Here is an 18058-nt window from a genome sequence, read left to right on the forward strand (position 1 = left end):
AACTTTATTTATTTTGTACGCGACTCCATTTAATGTTTTCTGCAAATGGTTTCTTGCAAATTCGGAAAAGAAAGGAGCAATATATTTTTACAATACAAAATAAAAATCGTGATGGACTTGTAGCTTGCCTGAGGAGTGTTTTTAGACAATAATGTTTTTGGTAGTTTTTGTACTATGAATATTAAGTAGTGGTTTGCGAAGTAAAGTTCTGAATTTGAAATTCATGGCACTTGAAAAACTAACTAGTTGCCTTTGTCAAAATTTACGTTCAAAGAATGAAGTTGACTGCAAATGAAGTCCCTTATGTTGTCTAAACCTGCCCATTGTAGGTGGTGCTTGATAGATTCTCAATATTTCAGCTGGTTAACCTTCTGCGTTTTTGACTTGCATTTTTGGACACCCTTTTTCACTTCCGTGGTTATTTATAAAATGCATTTCATCTCAATAAGTTAATTGATTTTTTTCTTCGTTCAAAGTATTAGGTCTGAAATCAGATTGTAATAAAATGTTAAGTACTTTTTTTATGCTCCAAATTCAAATCTTAGTCATTAGCTTACATATTTTCGGAATGAAGATGAAAAAAATAAATTAACAGATGCGTTTTTATAAGCTGTAACCTCATTCTGAAATTAAAACTGGTTTACATTGGCATCATTTTTGTGAAATCCGCATTTTGAGTAACAAGCATAAAAGAATGAAGGCTGTTGAAGGGACCTTCAGTTTCTTTTTTAGACTTGACTCGAATCGAAATGGCAAGTTTTTTTTGTTTAATTTGTTTCTCCCGCTGTCAGTGTTTTCTAAGAAAAATTTCCCTTTCAGAAAATCCTTATCATCTTTTTGATCTCTCTGAATTGTGTCCTTATGGCTTCAAGTCAACATCTTTGGGGTTTTCATCCACCGAATCACAATAGTCTTATCCCATCGAATGTTTGGATTAAACCAGGGGCTGATGTAGCTCGTAGTCTAGCGTTGCCATTGACACCACCATCACCATCGCAACATAAATTCAACGATGAAAAACCAACTCAACCATGGATAAGTCACCAAAACAATTATATCAAACCAGGCGGTATTGTTTCAAAAATTCCCCCCGAAAAATTGTAGATAAAAAATAAAATTACTTTTCAATCTTAGTGTGTTTTAATTTTTTTATTTTAATATTTCTAAACAAAAATATAACTAACAACTACTTTCTTGATTCGTTTCGAATTGAATTTTGTTTGTATTCGAATGAATCACTCGTTTAATGCCTCTTCTCGTAAACGTAACCTCCATTGCTACCGTATGTAGTGTCTACAGATGATTCGTATGAATTGGATACAGCTGGAGCACTGATTGTGCGGTAGACATTGGAAACAGCTGGTGCACTGATGGTACGAACGACATTGCTGCCACCACCAAGTCCACTAAGACCACTGATTCCACTAAGTCCACTGATTCCACTGAGTCCACTTCCTACAAGACCTCCATTAATAAGTCCACCAGAACTTTGGTAGCCATTATCGATGAGTCCTCCGGAAAGGCCAGTATCATAGGCACTGATGAGACCACTGTTACCACCGTAGTATCCACCGTTTCCAGAAAGACCGCTACCAATGAGACTGTCTCCAGAATAACCGCCACTAGTGAGACCGTTTCCAATGAGACCACTGTCGTATCCACCACCAATTACTTGATAACTTGGTGCAACATTAACTTGACGAGAGTAGGTTATCTCAGGGGCCAACTGTTGTTGTGTGGTGTAGGTATTGACAAGAGGGCTTGAGAGAATAATATCAGAACCGTGATTGTGATGGTGGTCGTGGTCGTGGTTGATTACGGATGAAGAAACTCTTGGTGGTAAATAGCTGCTAGTTAAATGGCTAACATCAGCTGCTACCAAACCAACAAATGCGAGGACAACGAGGAACTTCTATAAAAAATATAGCAAACAGAAAACATACATAAGTCAACTATTCTTATGCTTAAAGGTATGAGGGGGAAAGATCGAAAAAAAAAATTAATTCATCAAAAAATTCAAATTAATCGCAGGATTAAGACACGCTTTTAGTTTTATAACGCTATAAAAAGTTTTTATGTGTTTTATAATTTATTGAAAAATAAGCTACAAATTTATTGAAAATAAAATGCAAATAATGACCTTTCAGAAAGTAGAAAGATGTTTTAGCAGAGACTTTTTTTGTTATAAACTTGGGTAAGTCTTAGAGAATTTTATTTTAATTCTGACATTTATATAAATCGCCTTTACCACAGTTCCAAAATTGAAAGTTATATATAATCTTATATCTATTTTTAGCAAAAAGAAATTCAAAATGAATTTAACTCTGTTGTTGTCAAAATGACATAAGTGACATTTTTAGTTTAAATATGGCTGCTAAGCTAATTGGATTTAAATCCGATGGGCCTGATATAACTTAGCGATTCAGTCATAGTGAATATACTTTCGAATATCGCTTAAATAATTTACTTTTTAGTCTTGTTAAATCAAATTAAGTTAGTAGACTTTTCATGGCTCGAAATGTTGAAAGTTGATTGCATTTTTTTAGTTCGATTTGCAATAAGCGTGTTCTTTAATTGCTTGAGAAGTTTGACTTAACTATAAACGATTCAATTTCTTTCAAAATCTATTTCTGAGAAAATAATAGATTTGAGGCTGTTTCTGAAAACGGCAAATCAACGCCAATATTTTAGTTAAATGTCCTGTTTGCCAAAACCTGTTTGATTTGTAAATTTTTTGCGATCGAAATTGAAGTTTGTTTGTTCGCTGTCAAAACGCTGTGTTATTTTATTTTTTGACGCAAATGACGGTTAGAAAAATTCATGTCATTTTATTACGATAAAACAAGGAACGGAAACGCCACATCGGCAAAACCAAATATGAATAGAGCACAAACAAATATAGTCGAACAGTTCTACTTGTCAGTGAGCCTTTAACTTAAGAGTGAAAAAACAGCATTTTGCCATTTAGAAGCTATGTGACTTCACTTGTTCATAACGTGTTATCCCGAAATCCAGTAACTTTGTTAACTTTAATGAATTGGTAATTTTCTAGCTTCCTCAAAAGTAATTGAAACTTTCATAACAACTGAAAATGTCACTTTGACAGGATACAGTGGACTCAAAACATTTTATAACTTTAACCAAACTTTAATTTTTTTTTTTAAATAATATGCACTTTTCAATTAAAAAGATATTCGGACTAACCATAATAATTTATAGTTAAAATCGATGAACTATAAACAACACGCAAGGAACTACTTGAGAACTGATGCTCCCCCACTAGATGCAAACACATTTATATCAAAAAGTTTATATGGATCAACATTTTTTGTTCATATCAAAAAAAAATAATAATAAGTATAAAAAAATAATCTTTTTTTTGTCTTAAGAAGATGATAAACTATAGAAAAGAAAAAAATAAGCAAAACATACAAAAATAAGAAAGGTGTGTCATAATAATTCAAAACAAGAATTCATAGGAGATCAAGCTATAAATGCAAAAGATGAATCAGGTTAAAAAGGCAGCTGATGCATGGAAACCAAATTTTGTATTTTTGTTTAAAAACCTGTTCAAAAATACTGACCGGTCATTTTTTCTTATGAGGAAAACAAAAAAACAAAATGATAATAATAAATAAAAACACCATCTTTGCATAATAACAATAATTAATGTGATCTTCCATTGCATATTAAGGTACTCACGTCACGTTACATATGAACTGGACATAATATGTAAGGTTAAATTTATAATAAATTACTGGTTCCTCAATTTTTATTGTAATTTGATATCTGATCGATTTTTAAACGAAGGATAAATAATAAGAGGCTCTTTGGTAAAGACTTTTTAGCGAAAATTCGTCGGCTTTTGTGGTTCTTATAGGCTTTTCCCCAGATAGTTTATTATAAGGGATTGATTGAAATCAAGACAGTGGAATCAATCACTGAATTTTTGGAGGAAAACCTTACACTTTTACATAAGGTATCAAATACCTAGATCGATTTACGGCTTGTAAAAGAATGAAATCGTTTGGGAATGCAATCTTCTATTCATTCATTGCACTCCTTTGCTCTCCCATAGCAATCGAGACTTCATTCATTCTTTGCATTCACTTAACGTCTTTGCATTCTTTACCAAGCAAATTTAAAATACCTATTCCTGCAATTGAATGCAATTAATGATTACAATCATTTAGTTGCATTCATATAATTGTGTAAAATTTATGATTACAATCATTTTAAAGGCCAATGAATGGTGATTGCAAAATTTAAAGTTCCAATCTCTAAGCGAATTCAATGAATGAAATTTTTATTTGATTTTAATAAATGGTTTAAATTCTTAAAAGATTACATTCTTTAATAAGTTTCATTAGCATATATAAAATGAGAATAGCCTCTTTTCATAGACTTGTGAGAAAGAGGTGAACATTCTATTTAAATGTATGACAGAAGGGTTTAAAGGCGACCAGATTGACCCAAGCAAAGTCATTTGCAAACCTATTTTTGTTTTACAGAATAACCCATATCAATTGATGAGCCCCTTAACAGAAACCCTTAAAGTATTGACAGACATTGACTAAAACATAAAATTTCTTAAAACAAAAATTGACCAAAAAGAAACGTTTCGCAAATGTCACAGCCTTCGAGGGTGCATGAATATTCTACACAGGGTTTTTCAATAGGAAGTTTAATTTCGATAATAGATAAAATCGAGTATTTTGTGAGAGAATTCAATGGTTATTTATTTTATTGTAAATAAAAAATATTTAATTGAAAAATAGAAAACAAAAATCAGGAAAATGGCAGCCAAGGACTTGCGGTTGCAAGTCAAATTAGTACCCGTGGCATGAAGGATATCTCGTTTACTCATACAAATTACAAATCCAAGAAGCTTCTACTTTATGAATCTTTTGCTGTACGACACTAGCCTGACAACTACAGACAAATTGGGTAATTACCCTCAAAACTGCTTACAGACTGTCGAGTACAATAGTGAACACTGTGGACTGGCTGCTGTAGCTGATTCCAAACAAACGCGTAGAGCTCGGCGATTACGTTGCAATGCACTCAACTTTTGAAATGGAAAGTGTGAAAATAAATGAAAATAAGAGAGTAAAAATAAAAACGTACTCTTTCAACTACAGTAATATGCACTGGCCTCATTTCATCAACGCCTTAGCGAGAGAACTTCCTTCAAGTGATGTAGACAAACCAAATAATAGAAACCTGAAAATTACAAAATTTTACTAACATTTACAACATATGGACGAAACAATAAAATTAAGGATGGAACGGACAATATCAAAGTACAAAGAACGGCAACAAATGAACTCCTACAAAAAAGCGACTATAAACGCACTACATAGACACACACATACTATTCACAGACCCACACGATTTGGAGGTAAGGACACTGAAGTTGTCAATCGAAATTATCAATCTGTTGGTTACTTACTTACTTAAGGTGGCGCTACAGTCCTGTGTGAACTAGGGCCTCACCCAACAAACTTCTCCATCTAGCTCGGTCCCTAGATAGATGTCTCCAGTTTCGCGCTCCAAGTTGGGTGATCCACGGTCTTCCCCTACTGTGATGTCCTGTGGGTGTGGATTCGAAGACTTTCCGGGCCGGAGCATTGGTTTCCATGCGCTCTACGTGACCCAGCCATCTTAGTCGTTGTACTTTCACCCTTCTGGCTAAGTCTACGTCGCTGTACACCCCGTACACCCCGTACATCTCGTCATTCCATCTTCTCCTCCACACCCCTTCGATGCATACGGGACCGTAGATCACACGAATAACTTTTCTCTCGAAGCGACCCAAGGTGCTTTCATCCGCTTTTGTCATAGTTCATGCTTTGGTCCCTCGAGAGACACTTTGCCACTCAATTGCTTTCTTAGTCCAAAGAAACAGCGGTTAGCAAGAGTTATTCTGCGTTTGATCTCAGCGCTGGCGTTGTTTTCTGCGTTAACGTTGTAGTTGTATGTCCTTTCTTGAGGACAGCTTGTACTTTGTTTTGCCCTCATTAACCGTTAAACCCATTTTTGCCGCCTCTGCCTCAATACTCACAAAAACCCCATTGACATCACGCTGAGTTCTTCCGATTATGTCAATGTCATCAGCATATGCTAGTAATTGGACCGACTTTTAAATGATAGTGTTAACGTGTGAGCTCTGCACTATTCTTTCAAGCACGATGTTAAAAAATCACATGACAGTGCCTCCATTTGTCTAAAACCCTTTTTTGACATCGAAAGGTTGTGTTAAGTTGTTTCAATCCAGTTTTTATCCTGCACAAACGGACGAGTTTGGCAGGGATGCCAAAACTAGACATGGTTTATACAGCTCGTCCTTGTAGATGCTGTCATATGCAGCCTTGAAATCGATGAAAAGATGGTGGGTGTCGATTTGGTGTTCTTAGGTTTTTTCCAGGATCTGCCGTAATGTGAATATTTGATCGACTGTGGTCTTTCCTGGTCTAAAAGCTCACTGATAATTACCTATCAGGTTGTTGACGATTGGCTTTAGACGTTCACATATTACGGCAGAGAAGATTTTATAGGCGATTATTAAGTAGACTGATTCCTCTATAGTTGGTGCAGTTTCGAGGGTCTTTTTTTCAGGATCGGGCAAACAATACTGAGGTTCCATTCATCGGGCATACTTTCTTCCACCCATATCTTAGAGAAGTTCGTGCTTGCTCCTAACCAACTTATCTCCAGCTGCTTTAAAGAGATCGGCATTCAAGCCATTCGCTCCAGCTGCTTTATTAGACTTCAGATTAGATATGGCAATCCTTACTTCGTCTAAGTCGGGAGGATGGGATTGTTAGCTTTCGTCGTCTATGTTGAATGGATCATCATCCTGCCTGACAGATGGCGCTTTGCGTGCTTGTTGTTTGGCTGCATTTGCTTGCCGACATTCCTCATCAAACCAGGGGTTCTTTGTTGGTGGCTGGATTGGATCCTGGCAAGGTTGCCACTGGTTAACGATATATTGTTTTGGCGGCAGAGAACTTCGAGAGAGGTTACTTGTAACTCGGTCGGAAAAGGATTTGGCAATCTCTGGCGATTGTAGCCGTTCGAACTTTCTCCCAGCACCTTCCTGTTTTTCCTTGGGTCTGGAAACCCGAAGTGCTACCATGGCTACAACGAGGTAGTGGTCCCTGTCGATGTTAGCTCATATGTTTTGTCTAGCAGCTCTAAGAAGATATCTTTGGCTCGGAATAAGTCGAAGAAGCCCTATAAGGTGTTCACTAAGTAATTCAACCTTACTGGAACTGTAGACGCCACCGTTGATTCCATCTCGGGAATTCCTCCGCTGCCGTCTGGATAAGGGGAGGTGCCTTAGTGGAAAAAACTCTCGCCCCCTCTCTCGTTTGCTGCCCCCAACAACTTTCCACTGGGGTTGGAACCCAATCTCCAGTTGAGGTACTAGGCACCCGATGTTCACCACGGGGAGGTGAGAGTAGGAGTTGATAGACAGACGTGGGTTTTGAGAAAAACCAGTGGAAGCTTGTGTCCTATTGAATGCAAAATTTTCGGTATTTTACTAGTAAATTTTAACAATTTCAATAATTTGTTGAATGGTATTATCTTTTCGTTGCCTCTTTGTTAGTGTTTATGTGTAAGGAATAGCTGATCCAAAACAGCTAGAATGTCAGCAAAGTTATCCAAGAATGTCTGGTATATGTGAGTATCTGACAGAACAGCTGATTGAACATATGGTTGAATTTAAAGGATACAAGTCCACTGAATTATTAAAGTTATCCATTCATATTATTAGTTAACAATAATTTTGTACTTTTCTGTGACCATCTGAAAGTTGTTTTTATTTTGGCGAGCTGTCTCAATATTTTAAACTCGTTCAATAAGTTATCTAAAAACCCACATATTAAGCAGAGCCTATCCATTTCGAGAATAAACGTAGCCAATAATAGTAATGGCGTAGTTTTAACTTGTCAAATGTCAAAAGATGACATTATTAACAATGAAAGCTGTCTTAGTTGTTGGTATTTTGATAATAAAATCTCTTCTTCCAAATCCCTTTATATTAAAATAAGGTACATGCTTTATAATAATAAAATACTTCAGAGACGTAATACGACTTAAACTGTTTTTTATATATTTTGCTGCCCCTCCAACATGAAATAAATGCAGTAAACGAGATCCTATATTCGTTTTAAATGGGTCCGAAAAAGGAGGTAATCATAATTATTATGTCAATAAATCTCGTGTTGAAATCAATGTTAAAACAACTTCTGGTTTTCGCATCTTATGGTTGACTTAAATTTCATTAATCTTCTCTATAGAAATCGAAGGTAATGAAAGAAAGTTAAAGTAGTTCAGCCTTGATGATGAGATTTTGCAAAACCTGAACTTTGAATCAGAAATTGTGTCCAGCAACAGTGTTGAGGATTATTATAATTATTTAATACATATAATCGGATAAACTTACAATACTTGTTATGCAAACTCGCAACTATAAAAAAGATATGCTTAAGGCTTTTCATATTAAACTTATACTTCGGAAATGAAATGATGAAAACAACAGAAGCATTTGTTAGTCATTTCTGACGCAGTTTCATTTTTGTATAGGTTGAAATTTAATTCAGCAGAAAGATACGATTTTAGGTTAGTAATATTTTTTGATTTTCTCAATTCATAATATTAAATCTTTAAACAAAAAAACACCTAGATAAAAGCAGTGTTCAGTAAAATACGCTGAACTAGTTTCTTTTTATTTTTAATTACTAAAAACTAATTCGTTAGAATAAAATTAAAAAACTAAGAAGTTGTACAAACAAACATAAATACTTTATATTATGCAACTAATAAGAAGCTTTTGTTGTTCATTTAGAGGTTTATAATAAATGCAAATGTTTTAATATTCAATATAACTCAACTGGTTTTATATTCAAAAATTGAGTAAGTATATCTAAAATGTGATAATTTATTCACCAACTAATAAATTGTATTATTAAGGAAAGTAAAATGCAACTTGCTTGATTTAAAATCTTTTTTTTTTTTGAGAAACCACAAATAAAACAATTATAGAATCTCTTCCGAAACATTTTATGAAATAATATGGATTTTTTAATCGAAGTAAAATTAATAAAAAAGGTTGCAAAACAGGATAGCACGAGGTGTCGCGGCTTTTGATTATATTGATAACTTTTATTGTTGTTGATCGATTTAAATGAAATTAAGGGTTGATATTTATTTATTTATAAAGCAGCTGTACATCAAGTTAAGCTTATAAATAGTACTAGTAATATTGATGTATAGTTTATATTTATAATTAAAACAAAAATAAAAGAAGATTTCAAAAATAATTAAGAAACCAAGTGTAAAAACAAAAGTAAAATTTAAATAAGAAATGAAAATGTGTTGAAAATTAAAAATCATTGCAAAAATTAATTAATTAAAAGTGTGTTTCAGTTCAAATTCGAAAAGTATTCAAATCAAATTTATCGGAACTTTTTGTTTTTAATTCTAGATCTTAACTAATTAGGAAGATTATTCCACAGTCGGACAGCATGAACAAAAAGTTGTCTCCACAATGTCAAAGACGAATAAGTAGATGGGCGCAATTAAATAAAACGACTTGAGAAACAGTAAATAAGTCTATTGGATAGATAACTTGCAGTTTTTTTAATAAGCGATTGAAAAGTAATAAGAAAGATTTCGAATTAAAGTTAAAAATTTGATCAGCTTAAAACGTGGTATGATTAAATTTACAGAAGTTAGAAACAACTCAAGCATTAACATTAGATGTTAGCTTTGAATTGGTTATTTCAGAAACAACATATTACAATGAAAATTAACTTTTCAGGAGCAACAAAAAACTGTTTTATATGATAAAATTCCACAACGCTCAACATTTTGAGTATGCAAAGTTATAATTTGGCTTAAGATGCATTTAAAAACCATCAATTTGTTTTTCTTTTTTTGAGTCTTAACCGGTTTTTAAGCCTTTAAAGTAGCTTGACTTATGTCGTTTCTGCAATAAACAAACTTTTTTGTTGAAACTTTTGTTTTATTATACCAACACAAAATGCTTACAAAAATATAAACAAAATACTATTGATCTGTATCAAAATCCTTTTCGCAAGTTGGCCAAGCGAAAATCTCATCAGAGTACTTTTGAATGTTAACGTCTCCTGGTTGATACGATTTTAGTTTTTTTATGTCATTCATCTTCTTAATATGGGTTGGCACCTTTCCAGAGGGATAAGCAAGGGCTTGCGATAGAGCTACCAGCTCATCTCTTTGAAGGTTTCCCAGGTTAAATGTATGACGTGTAAAACCGTTAATAAAGTCTCTCGCAACAACTGTTTTATCATAACAATCCGAGTGGAAAAACTGAGTAAATTTACTTATGGTAAACGTATACATATTTTCTCTAGCCACATGTCTTCCAAGGGACTCCATTGAAAGCATGTTCCTTTTATAAAAGCGTGGCCACCAGCTTTTGTAGTAGATGATGTCAGCCGTTTTTGGTAAAATGACTGTAAATTTGTTTGATACTGAAGAAGACAGTATCAAATGGGCATATTCCTGAACTGTGTAAATTCTATCAGTTTTTTTAATCTTACGTTTTAGGACTGCGAAGTCTCTATCACATGGTAAAAAGGAATGTCTTCGTATAGGAAAATACTTTTCAATAGTCTTAAACTTTTTTAAAACTACTTAAGATGACAAAAATCATATCACTGTATGATTTTTATCTAGACCACCACAGCCATCTCAAAAAATATTCAACTCCTGGACAGCCTTCATGTTACTTTCAAAAAATTGATTTAAAAAAGAGCACACTTCCTGAAATGACTTAATGTTCGAATAGAACTTATTAGCCCGCCTTAAATGTAGTATTTTTTCAGCAAGTGCTGTCCTTTTCAACGGACCGTTTTAAGTACAAGGTAAAACAATTTTGTGGAGAAACAGCATAAGTTTATGACTTATGTAGTTTCTCTTCGGAACAATAAAATAGTACACTCAGTTTTCGTACTCTGAGGGGTCTTAAATGTGTAGTATCTCTTTAAAAGACGAGAAATTTGCAAAAAAAAAAATTGTGAAAAGCTCACTAATGTTGTTTCTGAAATAACTGATTCCTTTAGTTTCTGAGCTGATTGAGAGTCAAAATCTGCAAGTAGTAATTATAGGAAAGTGAATTTACCATCTTTAATTAAGTATGAGTAAGCAAGGTGTTTTTCAATTGGCGGAGGTAAATTTTGGCGCCCCGTGGCGTGAATTATGTTTTAGTGATATCTGATTTTTTTTGTTTAGTATTCAGTTGTTTATGCCAAATCAGCATGGCAAGTTAATCGATTGAACAGCACGTTCAAATAATAAGACTCGGGGTTTTGCAGACTTCTACTTGACGAATTTTGATTTGGAACTTGGGCCTACACCCGTACAGGACCAACTGACCCATGAGCTAAAAGTTCATAACCAAAGACAACGCCGTTTGTTGTCTGACTATGCTCCGAATCGTTTGAAAGAGGACCCCAATTTTGCCCGACAAATTATCTTTAGTGACGAGGCAGTTTTGTATTGATGAATGTGTTAAAAAGCTATATTGCCGTATATGGAACTAAACCAACCTATACGATGTTCAGCAGGTGATAATGCATCCTCAAAAAGTTAGATTTTGGGCCGGCCGGTAATTGGTACCGTACCGTCAACACCAAGTGCTACATATAGATGATAATTAATTGGGCTACATAACAATGAAAAGAGGCTGGGATGCGACCCACACTGTTAACTTCCCAATTTGTCATTCGATTTGTCTCTCGTATCAATTTTTACCAAATTTGCGTACTATTTTGTGTAGATTTTATTTTTGATGCAAAAACGGACTGTTGGATTTTTATATAAAAATTACTGAATATCGAAAACAATATTTTCTGTGAAATAAAATAAGTTTGAAGCCAATATTTCAAATTTTTGAAAAGACATTTGAGTCGAAAATCAATTTTTATCAACTTTCGTTATTTTTTTTTAGGTTTTTACTTTTTTATACAAAAACTGTCGATTCGATTTTTTTCAAAATTTTAATGAATCCACAATTTTTGAAAAGATATTTGAGTCGAAAATCATTTTTTACCAACTTTTGTTAATTTTTTTTCGGTTTTTAATTTTTTGTAAAAAAAATTAAAAAAAAATGTCAATTCGATTTTTTTCAAAATTTTACTGAATGTTGACAATAATAGTTTTTGAAAGATAAAAGTAAATTAAAGCCAATATCTCAAAGTTTTTAAAAGATATTTCAGTCGAAAATCAGTTTTTACCAACTTTTATTAATTTTTTTTTAGGTTTTTATTTTTTGTAAAAAAACTGTCAATTCGATTTTTCTCAAAATTTTTCCGAATGTTGAAAAAAATATTTCTTATAATATAAATTAAGTTTGAAGCCTAAATTTTAAGGTTTTGAATCGATATTCAATTTTTACCAACTTTGAGTAATGTTTTTGATAGAATTTTATTTTTTATAAAAAAACCTTTAAACTCGATTTTTCTTAAAATTGTCAAAAACATTTTTGTTCGTTGCACAAAATTGTTTTGGAGATGAAATCATATTTTAGTCGTAAAATTTTGGAGATGACACATTTTTTTTCAGTTTTTTTGATTTATAAAAAAAAAGTTAGATGTATTTTTTTCAAAAAATATTCTTCTTTGATATCACGTTACAATATATTGTTTAAAATTAATTCAGGTCTCTAGCGTCATTGGTTCGTAAGATATTTAGGTTAAACCAAAATGTTCACATTTTTTTCAAACTGTTATGGTAAAAAAACCACAAACACAAACTTACGGACGTATGGACATACGGACGTACGAGAGTACGTACACACACACACACGCACAGACATCTTTCTAAAAATCTTTTATTTCGACTCTAGGGACCTTGAAACGTCGAGAAATGTCAAAATTTTCAATTTGACAAATCGGACCCATTACAATACCTTCCTATTAACAACTCTAAAAGTTGGTAAAAAATGATTTTCGACTCAAATTTCTTTTTTAAAATGTAAGATATTGATATTGATGTCAACATTCAGAAAAGTTTTGAGAATAATCAAATTTATAGTTTTTTTTTGCAAAAAATAAAAACCTTATAAAAATCCAACAGTCATTTTTTTTCATAAAAAATTAAAATCTACAAAAAATAGTACGCAAATGTTAATAAAATTGGTAAATATTGGTTTTCGACTAAGGATCTCGTTTACAAAAATAGATTTTGAAATCAAACTATTTCATCGTATGCAAATATTGTTGGAAATTTTGAAAAAAAACTTTTTTAACAAACCAAAAGCCTGCAAACTTTTAAGTAAGACAAAGCGACAGACGGAATTGGAAGTTCTCAGTGTGGGTCACATCCCAGTCTCTTTTTTTAAGACCACAAAAATATTATGTTTACATTATGTCAGGAGATCGAATACTATCGGTGAAAAAATTTACATACAATTTATTTATAAAAATGTTTTTGCAGAACAAAAGCTATGGTAGCTAATGGTATCAAAACTTAGTCCGCCTTTCGTTTTTATCAAAGTTAATTTAAAAACTTTCCTCTCAGCAACAGCTGAGCTGTAAGGAAGTAACATCAAGTTTAAACTAACTTACTTAAATTTTGAAAACAATATTCATTTAAAGCGTTTTTATATGATAACTGAACTATTCTCAAAATTCTGACATACCCATTTTTTCCGTAAATTATAATTAAATCGGTCATTAAATTGTGAAATTAATTAAATTCAGTGTGTGCATTCTGATGGTTTAAGATTCTGAACAGTAATAATATTTATTTTTAATACATCAAATATTATAAAAATTAGTACAATTTGATAACGATAAAATAAACTAAGTATTTAAAAACAAAGTATCGAATCTCAACTTTCAACACCCACACTAGATTTTTATACTTTTATACCAATGAGAGTACAACAGTTTTTATGTTTTGTAGCAGTGAGTCCTTTGGTTAGAGCATCAGCAGGCATCTCTTCAGTTTTCAAATATTCTACTTTTAATTTATTAGCTTGAAATGAATTGAATTTATTAGAATGAAATGATGCCTTATATCAATGTGCTTTGAACGTGCTCGATAAACGTTGTTTTGAGATATGTTTATTGCACTCTTGTTATCGCATTGCAATATAAGTTCTTGATTCCAATTAATTAGTTCTCGCAATAAAGATTGAAGCCAAAGTGCTTCTTGAGATGTTGAGGCTAAGGCCATATACTCAGCCTCTGTGGTGGAGAGAGTGACAGTAGGTTGTTTCTTTGCATTCCACGAAATAGGTCCTTCTTATTATTTAAAGGGATAACCTGTAGTTAATTTTCTGTCATCTGAATCACTAGCCCAGTCAGCATCCGAAAATCCTTCTAAACATCCTTCAATGTCTCGAGTGTATTCTAGCTTGTAATCTATTGTTCCTTTTATATAACGGAAAAGTCGTTTAACAGCTATCTAATGAGATTTTGAAGGATTACTATTAAATCCTGATAAAGCCCCCACTGCAAAGGATAAATCTGGGCGACTTACTTGTTCTGCATATAAAATGCTTCTAATAGCTTCTTTATATGGAACGGTTTTCATGTTATCAGTTTCGTGTTTACTTTGTTGATGTGTTTCTTTTATAAGCTTTTGGTTAGTTTCTAAGGGTGTGGATACCGGATTACAATCCTCCATGTTGAATCGCTTGAGAATATCCATAACTTTCCCTTTTCTCGATCGCGAGTTATTTGCATACCAAGCACAAATTTAGCTTCTCCAAAATCTTTCATCTGGAATGACTTAGCCAATTTTTTTTTGATAATTCTTTTTTCATCTTTGTTATTTTCAAAAATTAGTATATCGTCTACGTAAAGAGCGGCGAGAGTTTTATCTGTGCTGTTTGTCTTGTATTAAATACACGGATCGGTTTTTGATTGTTTAAGTCCAATTTTCTTTAAAGTTTTATCCAATTTCTTATTCCAAACTCTGCTAGCTTGTTTAAGACCGTACAGTGATTTCTTGAGTCAGGAACAGCCTTCGAAAGTCCTTTCATTTAAAAATAAGTTTTAGCGGAAAATTTCAGTCTTAGAAGTTTTCGCTCCCCCGAAGATTTTCAATACTGAATTTCGTTTCAGCCATCTTTTCTCAATACAAATGTCCTCATTATTTTGTATTTAGATCGTGAAAAGGCCCATAACCTGATGTTTTAAGATTCTAAACAGTAATAATATTTATTTTCAATACATCAAACATATAAAAATTAGTACAATTTGATAACGATAAAATAAACTACGAGTAAGTATTGAAAAACAAAGTATCAAGTTTGAACACATTCAATGATCGTGCATTTGTTATTGGGTGCGTTCAATTAAATACATTTATTAGTCCGGTCAAATTAGACCAAAAAATCAGTAAACCCACGACAAATTCAGGGGAAGCTGAAAATTCTTAAAATTGTTTAAATTATAATTATAAACATTGTCTTAAAAGTCCCAACCGATCCCATGTAAGGAAAAAATTTTAGCGGGGTAATAAGGTCCAAAAAATGAGTTTTTCACGATTTTCTTGAAAACATTAAGTTTTATCGCAAAATTACCCCAGACTTAATTTGTAGATCAGGGAATTTCCTATAAAAAAGGTATCAATAATTTTTTCCCTAAAAGCCACCGCTTCTGAGATATAACGATGCAAAAAATTGCAAGCGTCATAAACGCACACGTTTCCACGCCACCTCTGAGGTAGTGTACTTAGCGCGTTTTTTTTAACGTGGTTTCCCCAATAGGCCTATTCCACGGGTCTGTTGTGATTAGATTTAGAAATTAATAGTTTATTCGTCGGATTCGGAATCGTCAATCACTTCTTCTTCTTCCTCTTCTTCTTCTTCTTCTTCTTCTTCTTCTTCTTCTTCTTCTTCTTCTTCTTCTTCTTCTTCTTCATCCTGACTATAGGTGAATTGTGTTAAAAGTGAAGCATCACATGTTTCTTCGTAGGTATTAAATGAATCCTCTGTTGTTGGTGATTCTACATTAGAACAAGACTGGCCTTGACAATTCGTACAAGCCAGAGAACAAAACAGCCCAACTTTTTTGCAACCACATTTAGCATTGCATCCTTTTTTACAGTTACAAAAGATAGTGTTGAGCAATTTTTCCGGCGCAGGTTGAAGCAAAGTCTGAATTGGTTCTAATATATTATCGACCAACTTCCAACCCCAATCTGTTGGGTTTAGTTGATAACCAAGCCACACTTGAACTTGGTAGTATACCCGAAGAAGATGTTGATGAGCAGAGACTGAGGTTGGAGGAAGACAAGCTAATTGTACTTGTTTCTTATTTCGAGTATTTTTGACAAAAGATGCATATCGAAACTTGTCTAAGCAGGTAGTTTTTGTAGGAGCTCCGTACATACGAAGAAGAAAGTGAATTCAGTTGGTAATAACTTCTTCTGGAGTTGAATTACATTTTTTAAAAACTTCAGCAGTTGCAAGTAAGTCTTGCTTTTCAAGCATTTTGAATACAGTTGTTTTACCCCTCCTGTAAAATGCAGATGTCGTATCACAGCCAGTTATGGTGTGTAAAAATAGTATGTGATTTCGACACTTTGCAAAAGTCGACAAACTTTTTGATGAATAAAACTCTGATTGATTTTGAGATTTTCCTGGTTTTAAGAAGAAAATAGTTTTTTCAGCTGGACTTCGAGCAGTGAGTAACACGAGTAAATCTACATCTTCACCCACAACAATCGTTATATATGTCGATAATCAGTACATCGGCGTCGTTATGAGCTTGTTTAACCAGTATATTCTCAGTAGTAAACTTTTCTTTTAACATTGAAATAAATCGAGACTTGTTGTGAGTACATGATCTAGTTGCTATTTTTACACGCCATAACTGGCTGTGATACGACATCTGCATTTTACAGGAGGGGTAAAACAACTGTATTCAAAATGTTTGAAAAGCAAGACTTACTTGCAACTGCTGAAGTTTTTAAAAAATGTAATTCAACTCCAGAAGAAGTTATTACCAACGGAATTCACTTTCTTCTTCGTATGTACGGAGCTCCTAAAAAAACTACCTGCTTAGACAAGTTTCGATATGCATCTTTTGTCAAAAATACTCGAAATAAGAAACAAGTACAATTAGCTTGTCTTCCTCCAACCTCAGTCTCTGCTCATCAACATCTTCTTCGGGTATACTACCAAGTTCAAGTGTGGCTTGGTTATCAACTAAACCCAACAGATTGGGGTTGGAAGTTGGTCGATAATATATTAGAACCAATTCAGACTTTGCTTCAACCTGCGCCGGAAAAATTGCTCAACACTATCTTTTGTAACTGTAAAAAAGGATGCAATGCTAAATGTGGTTGCAAAAAAGTTGGGCTGTTTTGTTCTCTGGCTTGTACGAATTGTCAAGGCCAGTCTTGTTCTAATGTAGAATCACCAACAACAGAGGATTCATTTAATACCTACGAAGAAACATGTGATGCTTCACTTTTAACACAATTCACCTATAGTCAGGATGAAGAAGAAGAAGAAGAAGAAGAAGAAGAAGAAGAAGAAGAAGAAGAAGAAGAAGAAGAAGAAGAGGAAGAAGAAGAAGTGATTGACGATTCCGAATCCGACGAATAAACTATTAATTTCTAAATCTAATCACAACAGACCCGTGGAATAGGCCTATTGGGGAAACCACGTTAAAAAAAACGCGCTAAGTACACTACCTCAGAGGTGGCGTGGAAACGTGTGCGTTTATGACGCTTGCAATTTTTTGCATCGTTATATCTCAGAAGCGGTGGCTTTTAGGAAAAAAATTATTGATACCTTTTTTATAGGAAATTCCCTGATCTACAAATTATGTCTGGGGTAATTTTGCGATAAAACTTATCGTTTTCAAGAAAATCGCGAAAAACTCATTTTTTGGACCTTATTACCCCGCTAAAATTTTTTCCTTACATGGGATCGGTTGGGACTTTTAAGACAATGTTTATAATTATAATTTAAACAATTTTAAGAATTTTCAGCTTCCCCTGAATTTGTCGTGGGTCAAATGTCTAAATTGACCGGACTATATGT

General features: G+C 33.3%; 2 protein-coding genes across 2 annotated transcripts in view; both read right to left on the reverse strand.

Moving 5' to 3' along the window:
- The window catches only part of LOC129944334 (40S ribosomal protein S14a), a 252630-nt gene that overhangs the window by 149548 nt on the left and 85024 nt on the right, over window positions 1-18058 (reverse strand). The gene's annotated exons all lie outside the window — the stretch shown is intronic.
- LOC129944333 (loricrin-like) lies at window positions 1129-3283 on the reverse strand. Its single transcript, XM_056053689.1, has 2 exons — window positions 3205-3283; window positions 1129-1912 (listed from the first exon to the last, which is right to left on the reverse strand). The coding sequence occupies exons 1-2, from the start codon at window positions 3205-3207 to the stop codon at window positions 1244-1246; spliced, it is 672 nt and encodes a 223-aa protein (XP_055909664.1). The 5' UTR covers window positions 3208-3283; the 3' UTR covers window positions 1129-1243.

Source organism: Eupeodes corollae, chromosome 2 (genome assembly GCF_945859685.1).
Source record: "Eupeodes corollae chromosome 2, idEupCoro1.1, whole genome shotgun sequence".
In the NCBI taxonomy this organism is placed as follows: domain Eukaryota; kingdom Metazoa; phylum Arthropoda; class Insecta; order Diptera; family Syrphidae; genus Eupeodes; species Eupeodes corollae.